The sequence below is a fragment of the Parasteatoda tepidariorum genome, chromosome 4, assembly GCF_982258835.1.
Source record: "Parasteatoda tepidariorum strain Cologne lab strain chromosome 4, Ptep-v5.0, whole genome shotgun sequence".
Taxonomy (NCBI): domain Eukaryota; kingdom Metazoa; phylum Arthropoda; class Arachnida; order Araneae; family Theridiidae; genus Parasteatoda; species Parasteatoda tepidariorum.
Genome location: NC_141758.1, coordinates 88,410,628 through 88,436,282, shown reverse-complemented (window position 1 = coordinate 88,436,282; position 25,655 = coordinate 88,410,628). Strand labels below are relative to the sequence as shown.

General features: G+C 29.4%; 1 protein-coding gene across 6 annotated transcripts in view; it reads right to left on the bottom strand.

The window, feature by feature from the left end:
* Positions 1-25,655, bottom strand: part of LOC107436652 (uncharacterized) — a 55,351-nt gene continuing 29,696 nt past the window's right edge. For 5 of the 6 annotated variants that reach the window (XM_087161579.1, XM_087161580.1, XM_087161583.1 and 2 more), the window contains 5 exons: positions 25,016-25,132; positions 24,827-24,941; positions 23,009-23,149; positions 21,812-21,984; positions 14,576-15,706 (listed from right to left, as the gene is read on the bottom strand). In XM_087161579.1, the coding sequence (XP_087017705.1) occupies positions 14,591-15,706; positions 21,812-21,984; positions 23,009-23,149; positions 24,827-24,941; positions 25,016-25,132 (1,662 nt within the window). In that variant the 3' untranslated portion in view covers positions 14,576-14,590. Of the gene's footprint in view, positions 936-2,566; positions 2,641-3,410; positions 3,540-5,827; positions 5,972-6,985; positions 7,089-8,008; positions 8,099-10,021; positions 10,211-14,575; positions 15,707-21,811; positions 21,985-23,008; positions 23,150-24,826; positions 24,942-25,015; positions 25,133-25,655 lie in introns of those variants that run through there. The other variant, XM_087161582.1, reaches the window with a different exon arrangement.

Sequence of the window (25,655 nt, the reverse complement as noted above, 5' to 3'; positions counted from 1 at the left end):
AACCAACAAAATAAGAATATTTTAATAACTTTCTCTCATTCCATTCACCATTGCTGTACATAAAACATAGGTTTAAAACAAAAATCTAAATAACTTTTTACAATTTTATTTTATTATTTTGCACATGCACTATCTATGCACATACAACAAAGGAATGCAGCTGAAGAATTCTACTGTACAAGGTAAACATTGACTAATTCCTTTTTTTTTATATTATTAGAATCAGACCAACACATCTCATAAAAATTCCACTTTAATAATTACAAATTATTAAAATAACAGGTTAGATTTTAAAGAAAACATTCCCAAATGAACGCTAAAACTTCAATAAATATTTGTCATATTAATAGTAAAAATTACAAGTTAAGGAGTTCTCAGAACAATTTTTAAAAATTATTAGTATGAATGAAGTTAAAGTGAACTACCAAACAGCATCTTAATAGTTTTATTTATTAAATCCACATCAATTATTTCGCCCCTCCACATTTTATAAAAGTGTTGAACAATGAAAAATGGCAATACAAATTTAAATTACAAAACTATTCTTTATAAACAATCAAATTAAAGAAATTTCTCAAAATACCAACACTCAGTAAAAAAACCCATTATAAAATGGAAAAAAAAAGAACTCCTTAACTCATTGAAATGGTGTATAATTAAATAGTATATAATATATTCCATTTAAAAATAAATTTATAATTATATAACTATATTTATTCACAGCTATCACAATTGTCCGAGACATTAACATGCATTTCAATTTACAAATGCCTCAACTTGTCTCAGATACCCATGAAAACCAATGTTCATGTCGGATAAGTTCTGCGGCCCATGCGTCCTATTGTATGGCGTTGGTTACTGATACTTGGCCTTCTAGAATCAAACTCGGCTGGATTAAACATCATTGGTGTTGTTTGATTTTCTAATTGTTGTTCCTAGAATAAATGTCAAGACATTTGAGCAACAGAACAAAGATCGATATGAATTTTTTTTTAAACTTAAAGCAAACTTAAGATTTACAGGTTATTCAACAGAGGAGGAACAGATTTCAAAATTAAAAATTTCGGAAACAGAGGGTTATAGGGAAATTAAACAAATGGTATGTTTATTTTGAATATTGTAAAAATTTTATGCAGAAATTTCGGAATTTAGTTATTACATTACGTTATTACATTGCGGAGACATTATTAGTAAATCCTCTAATTATAAATAGTAAGTCATACTAAGAAATTAAATTATCCTCTAAGCAAAAGCAAAAACATTTCAAACCAATAGAATTTTTATTAATCTTTCGTCAAAACAAAGAGCATGACAATTTACCTACCTGAATTATTCATATTTTACAAATGTATAACAGTATTGAGCAAAAATTTTAGAAAGGAAATGTCATGCCCTTGATTAAACTATCAATACATAAATTTAAAATATATATAAAGAATAGCAATTGTAAAAAGATTTAAAATTAGCGTAACTAAATATAGCAAGTGGTATTCTTAGTATCACACAAACTCCTGAAGACTGAGAGTCTAAGGTTGCCTGCTGCTGTGGAAACAAGTAAAACTATTTTTAATGGGGGAGAATTGAAGATATGACATACTCGGCCGATTAATACTAACACCAAGTGACTTATCCTTGCTGTTGTAGTTCATTTACGTCGCACTAGAGCTGCACAATGGGCTTTTGGCGACGGTCTGGGAAACATCCCTGAGGATGATACCCTCGCTTTGGTAGCCCGACGACCTGCACTCGAAGTCGAGCACTTTACGGTAGAACAGTTTAACAAGGACCCATACTGCACATCCTCAGTCCCTACGCAGACAGATCCAAGTGGTCACCCACACACTGTCCGCAGTCAGTGATGCTCGACTTCGGTGATCTGCTGGGAACCGTGTCTTAACGATCAGTCCACTACGGGACGACTTATTCTTGCAACCACCTATGTGCAAGTATGGGTTTATATTATTAGGTAGAAATAAGAATATATGCACAGTCAAAAACCTATTACACTTACATACATTACTTTTAAAATAACTACAAGTAAAGTTAGTAAATTTTTTTAAAGAAGTATTTTTTACTATGATATATATAGAATTTAGCGTTTTAATTTTAAACATTGATACTCTTTGCAACGAATAGTGTGAATCTATGTTACTAAATTATTTTTAAGTTCCTTCACAAAACCTTTGTAAAATAATTCAAAACTTTTTAAAAAAATAAATGTGAAAGTAGATCTAATTTTGTCGCTGCTAAATAAAACTCACAAATAATTTTTTTAAAGTGCTATTTTATTTGATTAGTAATAAAAATTTTGATTTTAGTTCAAATTAGATTTCAGAAATTTACTAGATCTAAAGCAACACTGATAATAAAAACATTGTAAAGATACAGCTAAATATGAATATTGTTCAATTTGAATAATAAAATTCTAATAATAAACTTATCAAAGTAAAATGCAAATATGATTTTCTTTACTAAAATGAATTTTGTGTTAATAAAAATGCCTGAATATTAAAAAAAAAGGAAGTGATAAGGGAAGCTTAAAATTGATAATGAGAAAACTACTTACTTCTTCCAGCTGTGGAGAATTGTAATTTGCATTACTTGATTCTACATTTGCAGTATTTTCACTTGATGTTGGTGCTATTAAAATATTCCATAATTAACTTAACTTCCATTAATATTTACACATGATTCACAGTAAACCTAATATTTTAACTTAAACCCTTTACATTGGAAGACTTTTTTTTTTTCATTCACATAAACAGCAGCTTGAAGAATTAAATATATAGTATACTAATTATGTATTATTAGTAGAGTCTTAAATATTGAAGCCACTTTTTTTAAAAATGGCTCTGATTGGAATTTTCAAATGCAAAAGGTTTAAGAACATAAAATGAATCTACAGAAAAATTGAAATATGTTAATCGTAATTGTGCTGTGAAACAATACGAGTCAAAGAAACTATTGAATTTTATTTAAAACAATTTTGAACACAGATAAGTGAATAACTCTCGGCGAAGATTAAATTACATAAATTTTTATAAACTTACATTCCTACTAAATGTGGTTTGATCAATCTACTTTAAATGCAATAATCAATTTGTCAATGTTCATTTTATATAAATTTTACTTTTGATGTAATAGCGACAAAAAAATATTGTCAGTGCAGCACGAGAAAACATTTTGTATTAAAATTAAAAATTTGTTGAATATTTCTACTCTAAGATGAAAACCAATTAAATATTTCAGTTTGTTTTCCGACAGCATCGTTGGAATGGTTTGGAGCTATTCGAAGAGCTCGGTCGCTGAACATATACATTATATAAAACACAAAAAAAGTCAATTTAAAAATCATTTTACAGCTATATAATACATATACATTTAACATTGCAAAATAGAAATAAACTAACCTGCTGGTGGCATAAATACATTTGGCGAAACGGCAGCATCGTAAGATGGAGTAAATAGGCCTTCAGGTATGACATTTTTCTTAGTAACACCACTTGTACTTAGAACATCAACATAGTTTTGACGCATCCCTAAAAAAATTAAGAGAATTTACTTCACAAATACCAGCAAGTCTAAGTAGTGCAGTAACAATGAGACACTACTATAGTTTGAATATGGAAGGAACTCCCCTCGCCATTCACCTGGAACAGTGGCGGTGGATATGGTTATGAGGTTTAACAATTTCAAGTACGAGTTTTGGGTCGATATGTAAGACAAGGTTTGATTAGGGTTGGCAAGAGAAAGGGATCAAAGGAGAGAGAAGCGTCCCTCTTTTAAATGTGCGATTTCATGTTTACATAGCAGCAGGTGGCCTTTTTGGAGAGGAGAGTTGTTTTTATAGACAAACAGTAATAATAAAAGATAACAAAACTAGCTAACCATTAAAATCTTGTGAAAAATAGAGAAAATGCTGTAATTTTTCTGGAGTTAAAAAACATACTACATTGAGGGTTGAATTTAAAAAAAAAATGCAAAACTAAAAACCCATGTATTCAGAAAGATTTGTCTTTTCAGGCATGTTTTTTTTAAAAAAATTATGTATTATTATTATTGTCAGTTCATTGAATAATGAGATAATTAATAGAACAGTTTGTTCTGTTATGCAGGCAGATGCATGAAGGCAGAAAGGAGAAATTCTATGAATTTTTTTTTCTTAACGTGCAGTTTATTTCGTATTCTTTTTTTAACATAGAAGATATAGACTCATTTTAATGCACAAATGTAACATTCATAAAATTTAAAGAGAGGAATAAAACATTTTTCTTTAATAAATTTTTTCTCGTAAACACTTAAAATAATTTATTTACATTAAAAAAAAAATTACATATTCCTCCTTTTTTGCACTTTGCAAGTAGTCATCGCATCTAAAAAAATAAGATTTTGAAAACCATTACCACAGCAATAAATGAAAAAAGATTGACGATAAAAGCATGTGAATTCATGAAGCAATCACGCGATACGAACGAGTCCAAAACGGGTTAGTTAGATTTACGTTTCCAGATTCACGAGTTGTAATAAAAAAATTTGTGTTAAAAATATGGAGATTTTAAAAAACACGTAAAAATAAGCTCTGATAACTGTTGAAAAATTGATTGAAAAAAACTATAAAAATATCACATAATTGCATTAAAAATGAACAGCCAGAGCATAAATTGTCTCACGGAAATCCGCGAATCAATGGTTTTGAGATTTGCAGAATTCTCCAAATCAGTAAAAGAATTATATGCCTGATTGTCGTAATTAATATTATCTGGAGTTTGCATGTTCAAACTAATTGTTTCATTTGTATTTAACAATAAAGAATTTGCATGAAAACACAGACATCTCCATATCTCTTCTCATAACATCGGCTTAAACTTCTTTTCGAATTTTTGGACTAAATGCTGAATATGTATAATTCTATCAAAAGAATAACCAGGAAACTGTTGCAGTTACTTACTTTTTCATTCAGGATAAAAGAAGTCTTTGCAGTAAGCTGTTATTCCATGTGTAGTTACATGCAATTTCTTAACCAGCTTGTTCGAATATTCAATGTTCAGTCAAGTTTAATATCTAAGGCTAGCTGCAATTTGTTACTTGATGCAGTGTTTTCATCATAGAAAAAGAATGGGTGAGAATTTCTCACCTTTTCTCGAAAACAGGGTGAGATTTCAAAAAGTTAAGTGAGATTTCTAAAAACTAAAAAAACTCAAAAACTCTTGAAAAAAAATCATTTCTTTAATTATAACACATTTTTAACGCTTTCTATTTTTTAAAGCATTGAATATTTTTGTTGCATCATCATAGAAGATTTTGCGTTTACAAGGTATTTGTCCATCTTACATAAGTGCATAAAAAATTTGAACGTCTTACATGAAGAAACCTTACCTACGGTAAACAAGTGATTGCAGAGAAATGTGTTCTGAAAGGGGTTCCATGGTTGTGTTCTGTTGTTCGAAAAGGGTCTGAACAATACTGGTAAATAGGGAAGCTGGATAATGGGGTAGATGTTGAAAATAATGAAAGATCCAGGACGAAAATCGAAATGGATTTTATTCTAAATGGCGTAATTCGAAACTTTTTCCAAAATGCGAGAAATTCGCGAATTTTGAAATTGATTTATAGAATGCGCGAATTTCTCACGGTAATCATTTTTTAACGCGAGAAAGGGGAAAAAATGTGAAATTCTCGAGTTCTCCCGCTGTAGTGAAAACACTGCTTGATGTATATTAATATAATGCTCTTTTACATTAGATTTTTTTTATATGCATATAATTGAGGCTAGTCTTGCACTTTCTATTTACTTTCCTAACTGGAGAGAAAAAAAATTTGCTTTTACCTCTAGTTTTTGGCCTTTGAAATTTGTTTACTGGTTGAGAAGAGGCAGTTGAAGGAGGCACTGAATTATTAGTCACCATAGAATTCACTGGAGGAAAAGAACTATTGGTTGGACTCTGAAAATTCATTTCGGAAGACTTGGAACCTAGTGCACATGATCAAAAGATATAATTTCTACATTTATTTCATTACATACTATTATTATGCATTGGCAAAACTTAAAAGGATCGAAATTTTAAATAGTTTTTCCATTGCCCCCTCACTAATACTAAATAAATATTTTACATGAGAATAAAAGAACAGGAAAACCAACTGGAAACTTACAAAAAGGAAAAAAATTGCATAAAACTTTAATTTCAAATAATTGCAAAATTTTCAAATGCAATGAAAAGTATAAAAAAATCAATTATGAGAGATTGCATGGGGAAAAAAATCACAATTGTATGCATTAAAAAATCATCTGAATGAATTACATAAAATTTATATAATAAATGTATAATTTTTCTTCTGGCCATTGCAAAAAACTGCCTTTGAATAATTCTAGAACTAAAAGTAACTAAATTTTGTATTAATACGCAACTGTTGCTTATTGTATATCATAAAATTTGCTTTAGTTTAGGTCAAATTTTATGGGTTAACAAGAAAATTAATAGAGCCCCGATTTGAGCTTATTGTAATAACGGATATTTACGTGAGCAAAAATTTGTTATCTTGAAACAAAATTACGCAGTATAACCTTGATATAAAGAATACAGTTAATTACAACAAACCTACTATTATTACAAGTTTCCAAGTCCCGGTTAAATTTCTAATATTAAGGATCAGCAAAAATTTGTTATCTGGAAACAAAATTTTGCAGTATAACCTTGATATAAAAAATACAGTACATTACAACAAACCTACTATTATGACAAGTTTCCAAGTCCTGGTTAAATTTTTAATATTAAGGATAAAAAAATCTGTTTGCTTACAATTTGTTTTATTTTGTTGTTTAAGTGGGCAATAATATGAAAAAGGGCATTTATTTTTGGTATCACAAAGTATCAAGCTTGACAAGACAGGTTTATATATAATCAAAGAAATTTGTCGTTATAAAGAAAAATATGTCACATTATACAAAATAAAGTATTCACACAAAAAAAAGGAAAAACAAACATACCCATTAATTCTGAATCTGTAGGAGGAGCAACAGGTGCACTACTATCTTCATCATCATTGCTATCTTTGTTCACCCAACAATTTTTTACATCATCCCATACAATCTATAAAAAAAAATTTAAATGTGAAGAAAATGACAGCCATGTAATAGATTGTCTTTTTAACACAGAAATACATGAGTTAAATAATGTTAAAACTACAGCCAAGTAATAGATTGTCTTTTTAACACAGAAAAACATGCGTAAAATAATGATAAAACTAAACTGGATAAAGGGTGATACAAAAATTCATAAAAAATACCTATTAGGATCTCTTCAAATTTCAAGATTAATTATAAGTATCTAGATTGTATTATGCATAGATAGTAGGAACATAAGATTTGATCTCTGTCACACATTAGGAAAAAACTGAATTCAGAATAAATTTTGCCCTATTATTTTAAATATTTTTCTATTTTGACAATATTTATTTTATTAATAGATAGCTTTACTCCCTTTAATCATATATATACTTGTTTATTAAGGGAAAAATTTTTTTGAATCTGTAGTGCGGTGATGATCTTTAAGATAACAATTTAAATTTTTTATTTAAAAATACATTTTATGGGAAGATTCACTTAAAGATGTAACAATTCCTTAAATGATAATATTTAATTATGTATTTCTTATTTATTTTTTTTAATATTTAATTAAACTCATATAATGGTTTCTTTAAAGATTATAATACCGTAAACTTGATTAAAAAAAATGCTAGCAAATACCCAGAAACAGCATTTTTAGTTGTTATTATTACATGCCAGGTAACTTCGATTTTTCTGAAAGAAAACTACAACTGTGAATTGGTAAATAAATTTATTTTCTTTTGATTTCTTTCCTTATTTTTTCCTTTCTATCACAGAAAATTAAATTAAATCAAACATTTGCTTGTCCAAAAAAAAAAAAAAAAAAAAAACAGTTACACTTGTTAAATCTTTCAAATGTGATACATAAACGTTAACAAACACAATGAAGTAAAACATGCTTACCGTAGGATTTTTATCATCTGGCAAGATCATTTGATTAGGACCTTTAGGTAGTAATCTGCTAAATATGCCACCAAGCCAAGTTTTTCCAGCCTAAAATAAGGAATTAATTCTCCATGTAATTGAATAGGAAAATAGTGTGTAGGGGGAAAATTCCTATACAATTTTACCTAAGGGATACACACTTTGAGGGTTAATACACAATAGAGTGCAGATTATCCAGACCAACCAAGAGCAAGGCCAATCTGGTTAATGAAAAATCCAGATTATTGAATAGTTAAAAAAAATAGCTATGGCAATGTTTTTTTAAGTATCCAATACAATTAATAGCCCCATATTCAAGATGCTTCTGTTTTACCTTTTCTCAATCTTTTAACTATCTTAATTTTTTAAATGTAAGAAAGCATGAATGTTTTATACTATCCAACCATGATTGAAAACACCTCCTGCACCTGCTCAACTGAAAATGCATTCCTCCTCTCTAATATTTGGATTAAAAAAGTTAGTCCATTTATGGAAAAAACTGTTTTACTCTATTTTCCACCCTTATACAGCAAAGGTAGCTCAGAGATCATCTAGGAAGACATTAGTGGTCAGTCAACATAAACACCTACGGTGATAGACATTTTACTTAATATTGAAAACAAATATATTCATAATATATATGTATAGATATGTGGGGAGAGTAGTTATCGACCATGTCAACCTTCATCTATGAAAAGGTACCCCGACATAGAGTCGAGTTAACATGTCTTATATACTAGTGAATTGTAGTTGTAATTTTGTAGTGGTAGATACGCTACAGTACTCCCCCACCAGAATTATAGCTGTGGTAGAATTCGATGAACGAATACCACTAGTTGATTCATTGCTGTTTTGTGCGAAGCCCGGAGAGCTGTATTAAGATCACCGTATTTTTTTGAGTGCTGAATGTGAGAGGTGTATTAACTTCGGTCGTAGTCGCTCCTGTGTTGGCTTTAGCAGTCGAGTGTATATGCAGGCCGACGTTGTGTGCTCGAGACTGAGTAGCAACAGTGCGAGAAGGTGGATAATGTTGCAGTCACAAGTAGCAAGTCAACTATTCAATGTGGATCATCCATCGAAGTAGGTGTTACTGTCTAGGTAGGCGTGTTCATATCGAAGTGGGCGTTACTGTCAAGGTAGGCGTGTTCACATCACGTCCGAAGGTCACCAATGTGGGGAGAGTAGTTATCGACCATGTCAACCTTCATCTATGAAAAGGTACCCCGACATAGAGTCGAGTTAACATGTCTTATATACTAGTGCATTGTAGTTGTAATTTTGTAGTGGTAGATACGCTACTGATATATAACCCCTGAAGAAGTGCTGTCTTACAAACACACATATATTTTAATTTTTCCTGATTTATGTTTGTCTGAATATCTAAATTAAAATGTTTCAATTAATCTTGCTATGATATTCCTTTTCTGTAAATCCTTTTCTTAATGTATTATTCTAAACGAAACGCTTTCTCACACTTTTAAATTCACATCCTGTCCTTTAATCTATTTTTGGCTCAAGTACGCATTAATTAAAAGTAAGACATTTCCCTCTTTGCTCTTTGTGGGAATCATGCGACCTATTTAATAAACCAATTACAATTAGTACTAAGATTTCTCTAAAATGAAATATTTTGCAGATTTACTTTTCAAGATTTTCCCTATCTTATATTGAGGAGCACAACATTTTGGGACCACTTTGATAAACGTTCTCTGTCTAATAATTAACATATAAAATTTGTACCCTCCTTCCCTGTATAAGACCTGTTTTAATCCTTCCACTCGGCAACGACGTTATACATATATACATTTATAATAACTAAATAATTCAGTTATCTTTTACTTATTGTCCCTTGGTTCTCTTAAAAGTGTTATTATCAATAAAACTAAAAATTCAAGAAGATTTTAACTTCTAGCAGAAACAGAAAGAAAAACTAAAATTATGAAGTCTTTATACGAATCAGGAAAAATGGACCATTTCAGGTATGCTTTTTACCTGCGTATTAGCTTTGTCTTTTTTGACTTCTGCCTTTTTCACTTCTTTGGTTACATTTTTGTTTACAGCTGACATACTGCCAGAACTATATCGACTTCCAGAACTTAAAGCACTATCTCGCCTTTCTCTTGGTAGTGTATTGCTATTAAATGTAGAAGGAGGATCATATATAGACTTATTTTCTTGCATCTAAGAAAAAAGGAAAGAACATATCTCATAAACTTAATTTTTCTAGAATTGAAAATGTAATCAGTTTATAAGGCACCCCGTGGCAGAAACACGGCGACACAGCGACATTGTCGCAGAAAGCGACTGAGTTCTTGCAGAAAGATTTTTTTTATTTGGGAAATAAAATTTTTTGGTTTGCCACAAACGAAAGTTCTCAAAAAAAATTCTGCAGAAACAGAAGCTGTTATACCAAAAAAAAAAAAAAAACTTTTTCTACAAGAACAAAAAATTTCTGCAGAAGCAATAATGGTTCTGCAAAATTTTTTTCTTACAGAATTGTTTTAAATATTTTTTTTCTAGAGTACAGCGGAAGGAGAAAGCGCTCGTAATTCTCCGTTAATCTCCAACACAAACAGTTACTGGATAAAAAGGGGAGAATTTTTTTCCCCTTTATTAAGCTATTTTTGGAAATTTGCCAACTTCGGCCTCTATCGCTGGCGCAGTAATTTGCTTTGTGTTTTATGAGAACAGAGCATTTTATATTTTTTGCACTTATGTGGAAAATTTCATGCGTAAAAATATTCTTTTTCTTAAAAAAATCACGTCTAGCGAAAAGGTTATTTGTTGCAATTGTGAAGCCACAATAGTTAAAACAAATTTGAAAACTGATTTTTCAAGGCGGCATTCCGAAAAAGAAATAAGATGGAAGTCGACAACATCTAGCGATGTCAGAGAATTTTTTTCTGGAAAGCGACAGGAAAAGAAGCTTCCCACGTTACTAATATAGAAAAAAAAAAAGAAAAACGTTCTAGATTCGAATCAAATATTCTTACTTGTAGCGATATCGATAGTAAGGATGAGACAGCATTTCCAACAAATCAAGAAATTTTAGAAGGTAAAAAGAAAAAAAAATTACTATATATATTTTTTTTAAAGATAAAATGCCTATATCCTTTAAATTAAATCGTCGATAAAAAAAAAACACTCACAATCTAACGATAAATGAAATAAAGCCTGAAAGATATCTCACAATCTACGATTTTTTGGCATGCGAATGAAAACCAAATTGGTGGAAAATATTTACTGGTGAAACTCTTTCAACCAGGTTTCCATACGCATGCGAAAAAAATCGCATCCAATGAGTATGGCTCTAATACCGATGTTTCAGTACTGATAAAGACTATTTCGTTTCGAGATGTTGAATAGACTTGAGCATATTGAGTCGGAAACCGCTTCTGCAAACTTCGTGTGGAATCAGTGCTATATATTTACACAATACAGTGCGAAATCACAAGCGCTGTGTATTTTTTTCGTTCTGAACTTAATCTGATCACGAAAAAAGTTTTATTTACCTCCTTTTTCAAAAAAAAAAAATCTTTCAATAAGTCAGTACAATATTAATCGAATCTAATTAATCTATAATTAATTAGATAAAATTAATTAGATGTAGAAAAAATTGAAACAAACATTGCTTTAATTTTTTTGCTTTTAGAATTTGGTTATAGTCAATTCTATTTTATTATTTTGATTACTCAACTTCAATATTAATTTTTTCACCTGATTTGTTTCTGTACCTGATATAACTACTATAATGAAACATTAAATCATACTGTTTTAAACTGCTTTAATTTAATTTTGATACTGTTTTAAACTGAAACTTCAAATTCAGTTATCTTGTTTTATAAATTTAATCTTTTTGTCCATTCTTAGCTATTTCTATAAGTTCTATCTTATTACAGGTTCTGGGTAATCTTTATTTATGCTCTAGTAAGCATTTTTGTCTGCATTTATAACTTTTCGTTATTATCGAAGATTATGCAAATTTATACTTAAACAATTTAAACTTATTAAGAAATGTAAACTTATACACTAAAGAGCCAAAAAAACTGGTATACCTGCCTAATATCGTGTAGGGTACCCACGAGTACGCAGAAGCGCCACAACACGACGTGGCATGGATTCGATCAATGTGTGAAGTAGTGCTGGAGATAATTGACATCATGAATCCTGCAGTGCTGTCCATAAACCAGTGGGAGTAAGAGGGGGTGGGGATATCTTCTGAACATCACGTTGGAAGGCATCCCAAATATGTTCAATAAAGTTCATGTCTGGGGATTTTGGTGGCCAGCGGCACTCTTCTGAATTTGGACACTTTCGCTGGCTACCAAAATCCCCAGACACTACTTCACACATTGATCGAATCCATGCCACGTCGTGTTGCGGCGCTTCTGCATACTCGCAGGTACCCTACACGATATTAGGCAGGCATATCAGTTTTTTTGGCTCTTCAGTGTATTATGAAATTAAGAAAAAAAATCTACACAGTTTTATTCTATGCATGTAGACTTATTTTTTTCATCTATCATTATAAATTCATTACACATAGATTTATAACGATAAAAATATCTTGCAGAAAGATATTGGTTCTAGTTAGGTTTGTCGCAGAAAGCCAGAAAAAATTCTGCCACAGGGATAAGGCAATCAATTTTTAAAAAAAATCACTCAAGTTTTATATATAAACAAAAAAATTGTATAAAATAGTTAAAGGGTTGGAATTTATATCTAACTATAAAAGTTTTTATAGCAGATTCTTGAAATATTTACATACACCATTTTTTATGATATTCTACAAATGGTAGAGTAAAATCTTTATCATATGTATGTAAAAAAAAATTCTTGTTTAAGCAGTTCTTGTTTATAATGAGCCGTATGTTTTTTGAAATATTGATAGAATACTAATAAAAATTCTATAATTTTTAGTTATTTTAATTTAAAGCATAGCTTTTAGAGTATTCTAAACTGAAGTGTAATGATGAAAAAAAATATCTCTAAGTTAATTTCAGAGCTTTTAAGAGCACTAATATTACAATGATGTTATAAAATTACTTCCCTTTTAATATTTTTTTTCAAAAAATTAGCTTTTCATCAATTAGATTGTTTTTTTTTTTTTTGTTTTTTTTTAAAAAAGAGTTGAAGTTTTTTAGAGACCTGCATAATTAAAGAATAATAATACTTCAATAATAAAAACATAATAGTAATTTTAAGGAGTTTGAACATATATTTATACATTTTGCATTTGCACAGTAAAAATATGTCTTATTTACCATTTTACAATGTTCATAATAGTAAAAAATAGAATAAAGTGCAAAAGGTGTGATGCAAGTAAGGTAAACAGTATATTGAATAGCAAAGCTAAACAATTTTCTAGGAATGCCATTACAAAAAAAAAAATATTTTACATTTGCAACAGAAAAAAATTAGGTTACATTGTAATGCATGAAGCTCCATTGGAGTAAAAATATTCTCATCATCACTTTCAACAACCCATACACATAAAATCCATATGGAGAAAGAGTTAACTTTGTGCTACATATGAATAAAGCTAAAACTGTGTGAAAAAAGACAAAATTAAAATAAAAAGAGAGAGAGAAACAGATAAGTGAGAACTTTAATCAGAGTCAAAACACAGAATGAAAGATTTCTAATGATTTGAATATTTTAATTTCTACTTCCTGCAGAATATAGGATTCTTGCCTTACCCCAACACATTTGTTTTTTATATCTTCCAACTTTTGTTGGCTTATCTTACTTGATCTTATTTCCCAAACCAGATCAATAATCTTTTTTCCTTGCTTGCTGTAACCTGTTTATAATTTTTTATTCATATCTGTGTATCTCTCTTTCATGCTGTGTTTCGACACAGAAGGTATAGTACGGCTTTCAGGAGAACTCCTCCAGACAACAGTCTCGTGTCGTGGCGGGTACCATGGTTACAAGAAAAATTCACTTCAAATAGGGGTGTGGGGTGAATAGTTTTGCCTTGATCTTGGCATAGGTCAGCATGAATAAACCAATCGACACCTTAATTCTTCCTTTACACCCCCATTAGAAATGTGCTCTTGCTTGTTACCATAGCAGCAGACAGCCCCAGACATTTAGTCTGGAGGAGTTCTCCTCGAAGCCGCACTATATTTCGTAGTATTAAAATGATCATGTCAGCTAATGGAAAATAGCACTCTTTTTACATTGCTTCAGTTTTGCTAACAGCAAATGCGTTTAACATAAAAATATTCAAAGCAAAATTTTCAATATCAGGTAAAAATGCAGCTATTGTTAGGGGTTTATAATTGATTATCTTTATTTACTTGGATTCATTGATTTTAAAATATAATGCAGTATTTACTTTGAATAAAACATTTTTTTATTAAAACATGGAAAAAGAGTTAAGTGTGATGTTACATAATTAATTTGTTAAAAAAATAAGATTTTTAATATTTTCAGAATAATAATCAGTTTAAAATAAATTGATGAAGAAAAAAAGGCTTTAAAGTGGTGATTCCAATTATTCTTGCTCAATAAGATACTTATATAATAAGGATAACTACTTTTAAAATTACTACATTAAGCAGTAGCTTTCATACTCACAGCTTCAGCACGTAGTTGCCCAATTCTCTTATTTGCACTTTGCATTCTTTTAAACATTCTCATGGGTGACATTCTATACAAGGTTTCATGTTTTGAAAGTTTGGAAGGCTTTTTTTTATTTTCATTATTCTCAGGTTTATTTTTAATAGATATCAATTTATCAGATGACTGATCAGCTAGTTTAGGTTTTGCACTAAGGACAACTGAGTCAACATTTGTAGCTAAGTTATCCGGAAAACTTGTTTTGCAAATCATTTGATTGGAATAACTTGCTGAAAGAGGTTTCAGTTTCGTTGTTATGAAAGGCTCATCAATAGGGTAAGTACCTCCGAAAATAAGAGGAGGCTTTTTATTGAACTCGTTTGCCATCAGCTTGCTCAATTCAGAATTTTTCTTTTCTTCATCAGACAATTTTTTCAAAATACTGATTATCTTTTTAGTTTCTTGAACGGATTCCTCCATGCTTTTTTCTTCTTGTACCTCAACTTTTTCACTCGTATCAAATGGTTCATCAATAGCAAATGTTTTTTTGCTCTGGAGCAACTTTTCAATTGTTTCATTTTTCTTCTTAGCCTTACGTTTCCTCTTGGCAAGTTTAGAGGAACTGTCATCAGACTTCAAGAGACCTAGTGTGGCAAGCAAAGACAATTTGGAATGGCTTTTGTCTTTTTCTTTGCTAGGACTACACTCAGGACTACTATCGCTTAGGTGATTCACTTCATTTTTCTTCTTACTGAACTTCCGACGGCGAATGCCAGTTCTTTGCAAGCGACCAGTACAACTGGATGCACTTGCATCAAATTTAATGCACTTCTTATGCTTCATACCGAGTGACCGACCCGATTTCAGGCACGAGTTAAGCGTGCGTACGTCAATACCAGAACGAGACATCAACATTCTGCGATCCTCGTCGCAATCGTTTGAGAGAAGATAGTTATGCAATGGGGTGCTATGGGCGGAAGAGCACAAGGCGACATCACTTTCCGTCTCCTCCTTCTGCATTAGTGCTTTAAGGTCAGATTTAGGACATTGGTGGTCGTGGTCAGCATCAGATAGAGAAACGGAGGGAAGGGAATGAGCAGAACTCCATTCCTAAGCAGCACAAGAATACAAAGGACAGAAATGGAGTCATTTAAGAGAAATGGTTAGCATGAGCAATGGTAATAAATCAAAGTTGCTAGTTGTTCAGGCAAGCAAGAGATAAAATTAGGGTGTAGAAATAAGCTGTTATATAACAGTCACTTTATGCCAAATTCAAGAGCTGACCAAATACAATTTTGGTGAATTTCAGCTGAACGAACAAATGTGGATGTGCATGCAGGCAAACAACTAATGGTGGATTTATTTTTAAAATTATTAAAAGAAGCTATTATATTAGTAATTTAAAGAATGAAATAAGCAATAGGAGTAGAAATGAAACAGTTTGTCTTACCGATAGAGAGAATCTTATTTATTCCAATCCTATCATTTCTTTCTTCTTTGTCTTTCACTTAATACTTTGGAAATTTTCTTATTCAATTAGAATTATTTGACTAAGTTTGAATGTAACTAAAAGAGGTTTAACTGATTGCATGCAATACTAGTATGAAGCAAGATATTTACCATATCACTAAGCAAGAAGCACCAAAAGCTTAATATGCAAAAGAAAAACACATAAAGCCATGCAAAAATGATTTGGACTTTTTAGCATCACAACATTCTTTTTTTAAATTAAAGATAGTCATGTCGTAAGGGTAATAAAATGAACAACAGATTTTTTATGAAGCACTAATTCAGAAGAAAGAGATGAAAAATTTATGAGTGTGGTTTTTCCGTAATTTGAAGTCTACATACTATCGTAAATACATAACCAAATCACAGAAGGGTACGGATAATGATCCAATTTCTTAGCACAAGTTAATCTATGTTCTGGAAAATGTTAATGAAACTAAGTAATTATATCATTACAGTAAGGACAATTTACATCAAAATATATGAAAAGTAATACAGTTAAAATTAACGTTACCAAAATACCTAAAAATCGATAAAAAATAATTAAAATATACACGTAAATTAAAAATCTCCGAAAAATGCCAAAATTGAGTACACTTTAAAAATGAGTGGAATTTGAAAATCAAATTAATGAAGTAAATAAGACATAAATAAATAGATAAAAAATAAAATTAAAAAAAGCAACATTCATGCTGTTTTCAAAATAAGCAACTTATTGATAGCATTAATAAATATAGGCTTGATAGCATTAATAAATATGGTAACTTTTATTTGACAGATCAATGTTTCTCACTATTTTTATGAATGTAAGATGTTCTTGCTAGGCTCTGTAAATCTTTATTAGGGCACTCACAGTCCTTCAAGGCCAAACTTTTTTAAAATACGCCTAACTAGAAATATTTATTTAATTTATAATTAAAATATATTCACTATTTACATAAAGGTTTGATATGTCAATTCGTTTCAAACAAAAAATCTTTTGAAGGTATTTTAGTTTCTGGAAATTGCACATTTATTTGGAGTAATAAATTAAAATGATAAAGAAGATTTTAAAAAGTGAAAAAAAAATTAATATGCTAACAATCATTGATGTTTTTTTCAACAAGAATTTAAACATTACAGTAGACAAAATGTTTTAAATTAAAGTTAATTTTTTTTTAAAATTTCAAAATAGATGAAAGCTCAAAACCACCGACAGTTTGACAAAAAATTGAAGAAAAATTAAAGGAGTTAAAAATGTGTGGTTTGTGTTCTGCTAGGAAAACTATTTTATTATTCAGTTTCAAAATTAGTTACAAAAGTCATCAATAGATGGAGGTACTGCCTGAAAAACTAAATTATATATATAGCATATATATATATATATATATATATATATATATATATATATATATATATATATATCTATATAAAAATTTTTTTTTTGCGTGTCAATCTATATTTCATCTCTGATTTGCACTGGTATCTTCTATTTGGTTCTCAATATGTGCTACGATGCTGCTGCAAATGGAGGCTATTTTTAAGGAATTATTGTATAGTTTTCTTTTGTTAGCAGTATCATCTGTTCATAAACCTAATGAAAACAAATCTCTCATTGCAATAAACCATGCGTTTTTATCATCTCCCATTTTTCTTTTCTTTTTTAATTTTTCAAATCTTAATTCATTTTTAGGGTTTTTAGTGACACATAAATAAGGATTATGTAAGCAGAAACATTTGGTGAGCAAAACCTTTTGCTTTTTGAATAAAAGTGTGCCCCGTTTACTTTTTAAATAAGTTAATAAGCAACAAATAATTTAAATAGTTATCCTTGGTTCAGGAAAAAAAAAGGATGGTCATCTAATAACAAGAAATAAAGCACAGAATAATTTAGAGAAGTAACTTATTAATACCCAAACAAAATAATTCTAAAATGTTCATTTGGAGGCATGCATAAAAAATTAAAAATGCCAGCAAAACAACTGAAATATAAAATGTAAACACTACTTTGCCAAGGAAATTAAAATAATGCACACAGCAGATTCTATTCTATGCTCGTTAATGCAACAAAAGCAGTTTTATGTACTCCTTTTATATATTCGCAACTAAAAGATACTGTTATATAACAGTTATATTATCTGCTGGTACAGATGACATCAATTAATAATATAACATTTTATTTTACTTATGAATGCTTAACATACAAAAATACATATTAAGTAATCACTGAATTTTAAGTCTTTACACTCTTATTATTTAGATATTTTTAAATATTTACCTAATTAGATATTCTTTGCCTTTTTCAAGAGAAATTTTAATTATTATTAATTTATATGTTTAAAAACATGTGTATTATTTTTTTACTTCCAAACTAATATTTTTGAAATGATGCATAAAATGAATTAACACACATTATGAAATAAGTTATTGTCATGAGAAAACTCTCAGCTATCAGACATTTAAGCGTTGCTTGCTAATACAGGGTGCATAGCCAAATTTTTCAACAAAAAATAAGCACCTTTTAAGACTTTTCAAGCACTCAAAAATATTTTTAAGCACTTATAAAAAAAATATAATTAGGCAGGGTTGGCAAGTTTTTGACAATTGACGGTTTTATCCGGATTTAACCGTCATGTAAAAAAAAAAACTTTTGGCAAAGTTTTTGTCAATTGTCAAAAATCATGAAATTTTGAATAATAAAACGAATGGCGTTTTATACACTAAGGAACGACGGTATGCCAAAATAGATTGGGGTTGAATTAATTGCGAAAACGTCGAATAGAACAAAATGAACAGTGTCTTAGTGCATAATACAAGGCGAAAATCAACAAGGTAAAGGAAAAATTAAGCACTTTTTAAAAACATCCAATAAAAAAGCACCTTTAAGGGCTTTTAAAAAACAAAAATAAGCACTTTTTAAAAACGCTACGCACCCTGTAATAAAATGGGTTATTTTAATTCATGACAGGTGTGAAGAAAAGCATAATGGTCGGATTTGAGCAAACAGATATATGAAATCAAACTGAATGTGGTTAAAGATTATAAAGCAAAGTAATAGTATGCTGCGTAAAACATTCTTTTTTGTTGGTTTATTCGTCAAATAAAAGAATTTGCTTTCCATCAAAGCTGTCATAAAAATGAAACAACCTGTTTCCATAGAAAATTACAACTTGTCTGATAGTAGGATTTTTTCTCCTAAAAGTAAGTCAATACACACTAAAATTTTTTATAATAAACTATAAAATATATAAAACTTAAACAAAATAATTACTTTAAAATATTAAATAGCTTAGTTAAAGAAAATAGTAGGCAAAAACAATTTGTAATTTATGTATCATTTGTTCAAAATTTTAAATTAGTTACCAATAATAACTCAACTTATGAGCATCCGAAAAATGCTATTTCAATTTGAAATAAACAAATTATGCATTTTTATTTATCTATTCTTGATTTGCAGGTAATCTTAACTAAAATCAGGATGCTGCACCATACAAAAAGAATATAAAAAATTATTTGAATGTCAAATAAGTAGCTTCTAAAAATTAAATATACTAGATGCAAACTATATGAGATTTGTTGTAACTCAAATAATTAATTACAAATTCAGTTACATTTTTTTGAAATTTACTGAAGGGAAAAGTTACTTTAAAATATTTAATTGCTATGTTGCACAGTAGTATTTACATTAATAAAACAACCACCAAAATTCATTTTTGCAAATCACAGCAACGGATATTTATAAAAATAATATGATAAATTGTACTAATCTGTAACATAATAAATAGCAATATTATTTAGGAAATTGATATAAACAAGTACTTCATGAAAAATTATTATGCATTTACCTATTGTTTTGAAATTTTAAATTGAGTAAAACCTTGAAAATTCAAAGGAAATGGGTTTGAACCTATTCGAAATCTTCGGATAATATAAAAAGTATACCTTTTAAATCAAACTTGTATCAAAAACTTAACCTTTTTTTTTTTAAATGTTCCCTTTTTAAACTGCATTAAAATTTATTAAAACTATGTAACTCAACATTTCACGTAAAACAAATTGTGTTAGTTTTCGGGGAGAAAAAATTCCGTAATAAACCAATAGATAACATTTTTTTAAAATTGATTTATTTTTCAATGAGGGAAGTGACAGACGATTTCTTTTCCAGATAGCAGCACTCTTTCCCAAAATCCAACGACCTAAGAAGCAAAAAAAGTTCTGATCCTGTCTGGATTCAAATTTTAATTAGATTATTTGAGAGCAGTCATATTATGCTAAGCCTCATTTAGAGTGTAATAGAGGGTAATCACTAAGGCCCGGATTTTGATGACATTTGCATTTTTTTTAGATTTATAGGGCATTTTTCTTGAAATTTTGGGGCGTATTTTGCATTTTAATGCATTTTTTAAAGTTTTCTGTTAATTTTTTACAATTTTTATTATTTTTTATCAATTTTCATTATTACACTGGCTTCCAAACAATGAAGAAAATCTATAGGAATTAACAGGTGAAGCAACATCTTTTCAAATTGAAGAAGAATTGTCAGTAAGTAAGACCGTCTTTTTCAAGTAGGCACCAATAACATCAGTAGACGTTGAAAGAAGCTTCTCCAGGTATAAATATTTACTTTCAGACAAGAGACGCTCGTTTACATTTCAAATTATCAAAAAACATTTAATAATTCAATGTAATTCTGATATTTAGTAATATTATGAGATGGAAGTTGTTATATCCATTAAAGTTTCTATAGAAAATAAAAATATTTTGGTGTCAATATATTTTCCTTTTTTTGTTATTTTAGGATATAAAACATATTTTTCAAACTTTAGTGAGCGTAGAACAAGTATTGCATTGCTTTATATCTTTTAAATGACTCATAATAATTTTAAAGAGCAAAAAATTTTTTTAATTCAATATTTTTACTTTATTTAAGGCATTTTTTGCGCAATTTTTGCATTTTTAAGGGCATTTTTTGCACTTTTTAAGGGCATTAGTTGAGATTTTTTAGGTCATCAAAATCCGGGCTCTAGTAATCACAATAAGTTGAATAGGAAATTTTTGTGTAGGCTTTGAAAACTGAAATCAAATCAATCAATTTAAATCAAAATTGATTAGAGCAAAGATAAGGTAACCAAATCAAAATTGACTTAAAAGTGAAAGCTGAATACTCAAGCTGAAAAGGACCTGCTAATTTTTCAAAGAAATGTACCGAGGAAGATCTTAGATCCAACTTTGGGGTACAGAAAGAGCAATTTAGACATTTGTCATGCTCTCTCCATAGAAAAGGTTTAGCTTTTATTGCTTCTGGAGTTGGTACCCCCTGAGATGTCAGATTCGGTTGTCATATTTATTTATTTTTCATTGTTTCTTAAGGATGTTAGATAATAATAATACTTATAAAAAATATGGCCAACAATGACACTGTAAAAATAGTCTTTGTATTAGATAGCCGGATAATTTATTTACACATGAGTTCACAGCAAAAATAACATTTTCAAGAATACGAGGAAAGCAGCGAAAAGGAAGATCACTAACTAGAACACATTCCCTCAAATTCATCTTTTGGAGCAGAATGTAAAAAATTTTGGAAAAATATTTGTTCTGGTGCAAAGTTGCCCCTCCCCTTTGTTAATAAATAGGTTGTAGCAACCCTGGGACAAAGTCTGTAGGTTTGGTACCAAAAACTTACTTTAGTACTCAAATAAAAATTTTTTTAGTAAAATAAAGTACCTGTTGAGTAGCCCCAGAATAATAATCAAAGGGAGGAGTTTGAGTAACCGGAGATGAAGGAACATCCGTAGTTTCATTCTCTTCGTGACTTGGAATACTATTTTCTCGACGAAAGCTTCCTTGGCTGCTCATAACATCACTTTGATTGTAGTAACCTGTATTATCAATTGCACCTAGAACACATTATGTATAGTCCAAATAAAAACATGTGTTATGAATTAAATCAAAATCAATTATGAAAACTAAATAGGTATCCAAAGAACTACTTATTTTCTAAGATTAAAAAAATTGAAACTAAAAAAATATTTTTAACTAATAACACACAATAAGCAAGAGGTGCAACAATTTTTACATTTTCTTTTTGAATTCAAGGTTTGCAATAAAGTTTTCAAACTAAAAATAAGCACTATCAATGATTTTATAAAGACTTAAATGAAAAATAATAAAAGCCTTAGACCACAATTTAATTTACAACTCTTCATGCTTTTATAATTAAATTTAAACTCATAAATAATACCATGCAACAGAATTCAATACTTAAAAATATATTTTATCTGATAAAATAAAAAAATATTCCTTAATTTTTTTTATTAAATAAATTTCCTTTTTTTATTATTCAATACATTTTCTCAGATTCTACAAAACTTTTAACGCTCTTACGATTAAATTTAAACTCAAACAATACCATTCAACAGAATTCAATATTTAAAATTTTTTTTTAGTTAATAAAATACATAAAAAAAGCAAAGTCCTTTTTTTAAAAAAAAATTCAGCTGTTAAAACAGGCATGCACATGTCAGCAACAAAAGTTGCCTTTCCAATAGATTTTTTCTCAATTTATGAATAATTTCCACTCCTACATACTTTTTAATCTGATCTAAACAGAAATCAGATGAACAGGAATTAAATCTTTAAAAGGAAGAATTTCATTTAAAAAGGAAGATAATCAACTTCTAAGGATTGGAGCAAGAATCGAATCTAAATTAGAAAATAGTTTTACATTTCAACGAGTCAATATAGTTAATTTTGTATGCTTATATTTACTAATAACTAGAACACACAAACCAGTATGTATTACAGAAATATACGCAGGTTTCACCTTAAACTAAGCTCATAGATAGACAGCTAAAATACAACAAGAGTACCCAACAAAATGATAAATAAATTAACAAGAAATATTGTGAATTTGGAACTTACTACTTGCAGCATAACTTGAATTTACGATGTTGTTATTCTGCTGACTCCAATTGTTTGGCTGGTAATAATTTAGATGAGTATGTGAGCTACTAGTATCACTTTGAACTCCAGAGTTTGTGATATTTTGAGACTGATGTAAATCTGAAATATACCAATTACCATAGTTAAGTAGTTTTACCTATATACTATAAACTACTGTAATTAGGAAAATAAATAAGTGCTTAATGGAAGAACACGTTAAGCAACATTTTAAAAATTCAGTCTAATTTATTAGAACAAGAAGGAAGGTAAACTAGAGTGTTAAAATTATCAAAACTAAAATTTAAATTTAAAAAATGCACTACAAAATGTTGCTTTTTTATTTCCACTTATGAAGAAAATGTGAGAGTTTTGTGCCTTTAATAAGGGATTAATTAGATACGGGACACTTGTAATGCTAAATACATAACATTGGCAAAAGCAACACTTTGTTGAGCAGTAAAAGCATTATATTAAGCATTATATTAAAGCATTTTTTATTCATTTTATTTTATTCTGTGAGAAGAATCCCTATTTCATGTTCACTATTATCAAAATTGTGACAAGGGAGCTCACTATGTAAAAGACAAGGGAACACCTGAATCAGTACCCAGAGGTATTGATTTGTTATGGGAACTTGGGGGACTTCGCACCCTGACAGATTTAATGGGCACCGGTCACCATTTAATACACGGGAGTTTTCATCTCGTTAAAACAGGACTCACAATAATAAAGTTAGACAACTGAGTGTTTGGAAAAACTGTTATTTTTGTAGCTTGCTGCAACAATTACTTTGTTACAAATGTAGACAAACTACAATTCCTCTTTTTGAAATGCAGTGTCAATGAACTACTTCTGAAATGTAGCAACTGCTTCATTTCTTTAAGGATACAAACTTTGTTGGAGAACTTCTTTGTTTACACCTATGTCCAAAATGGTTTTGAACAAAAAATTGAAGTTTTGAATGAAAAATTGTTGTTGCTTGAATAAAGTTTATATCAAACATGAGGAATTATTAAGAGATACTTATTCATGTTTATATGAGCTCCTTTATTAATCTAAAATTTTTTTCTCTTCAATTTATTCATTTAGCTTTTTATCTTCAACTCTCGACAGCAAATATTTAATTTGAGAAACGATAAAAATTATCATATCTTTGCAATCCTCTCAAGTGTTTAATGCTTATTTTTTTCTTCTTCTAAGTAATTAAGTACATCGAAAATATGTTCCCTTCATTTGAAATAAAATCAATGTTTCACGAGTGCACCTTCGCATGTGAAAGGGCGACCAAAGTGAAAAATCATCTATTATTCTTAATAAATAATTTTAAATAGTTAAACATGATTCTAAAGACGTAAATTCTGTTAATGCTCAGCCGCAGGGGCATTTTCACTGTGTCTAGTGACATACATGCAACGATTTGTACACATCAAATTCAAAACACTAGTTGCATTAAAACCTTGTTTCTTGCTTAACTAATGTTAAAAGTAGTTGCCAGAAATTGCTATAAGCTACTGTTTCTTTGTATCTCACAACTTACTACACTATTTTTTTTTTTTAAAAAAAAAGTAGCAAACTAAATTACAAACTACGAAATAAAGTAGCGAGCACAGCAGTTTCCATACTTGTAATACGCTACTTTTGACCACTGAGACTACTTAATATAACAGGAAACAGTTTTTTGATATTTCTATATATTCTAAAGCAAAATCTTAGAAATTTACTTAAACATCCTTAACATGGTCTTCCATTAAATCTTTCAGTCAGAAACTGTTAGCGCTAATAACAAAAAACAATTACTTTGATCGGCCGGAGGTACAAACTGTTGAAGATCAGCATTGAAGTTCTGATTAGCTTCAGATTGTGGTTCAACATAAGAATTTGTAAAACTGTCAACAGGAGTCGATGATATATTCTGAAAAATATTTAGAATAATTCAACCTACTTCCTTAATTCAGATTAGTAGGAAATTTTTTTTAACTAACTTACATTGAAATTTTGTATTAAGGCAGTTAAATTCTTTAACCAGTCGGGATCGTCTTGGTCTTCAAATTCTCCTTGACCTCTCAAGAAATGTGGGTCATGATACTTTAACTGAGTTGCTAACTGAAATAAAAATTTCATTAACATAAACAATAAATTTTTTTAAAAACACTGCTTCATAAGCATACTCCATCAAAGAGAAAATAACTTAGTTTTTGTCATATCAAAAACTCTAGGAGTGGATTTTCGAGTGTTAAATTAAGTTTATCACGGAAGTTATATGCCTTGCATTTTTATTTATAGGCGAGACAAACAAAGTTGGTTTCCCCTTTTTAATTTACTTAAAAGATGTAGTTCTTAAAATTGTATTTAAATTCACTGATTTCTTCTTTTTATTCTCTAACGGAAGGTGGTCAAAGCTTTGACTGGCAATAAAAGGAAGATAAAGTTTGCCGTTAACTTTCAAGAAACAAATGTAAAAGAAACAAATTCATCAGGCACAGAGCTTAGATTGTAGCATGAGCTAGTCATCAGTAGGTCTATAAACTAATTTACAATAAATTACTTTTAGCAAAAAATTCTACTTGTAGTAATCAGAAAACTATTGAAACATATATTATTATCCAGTCAAAATGTTAATATTCTA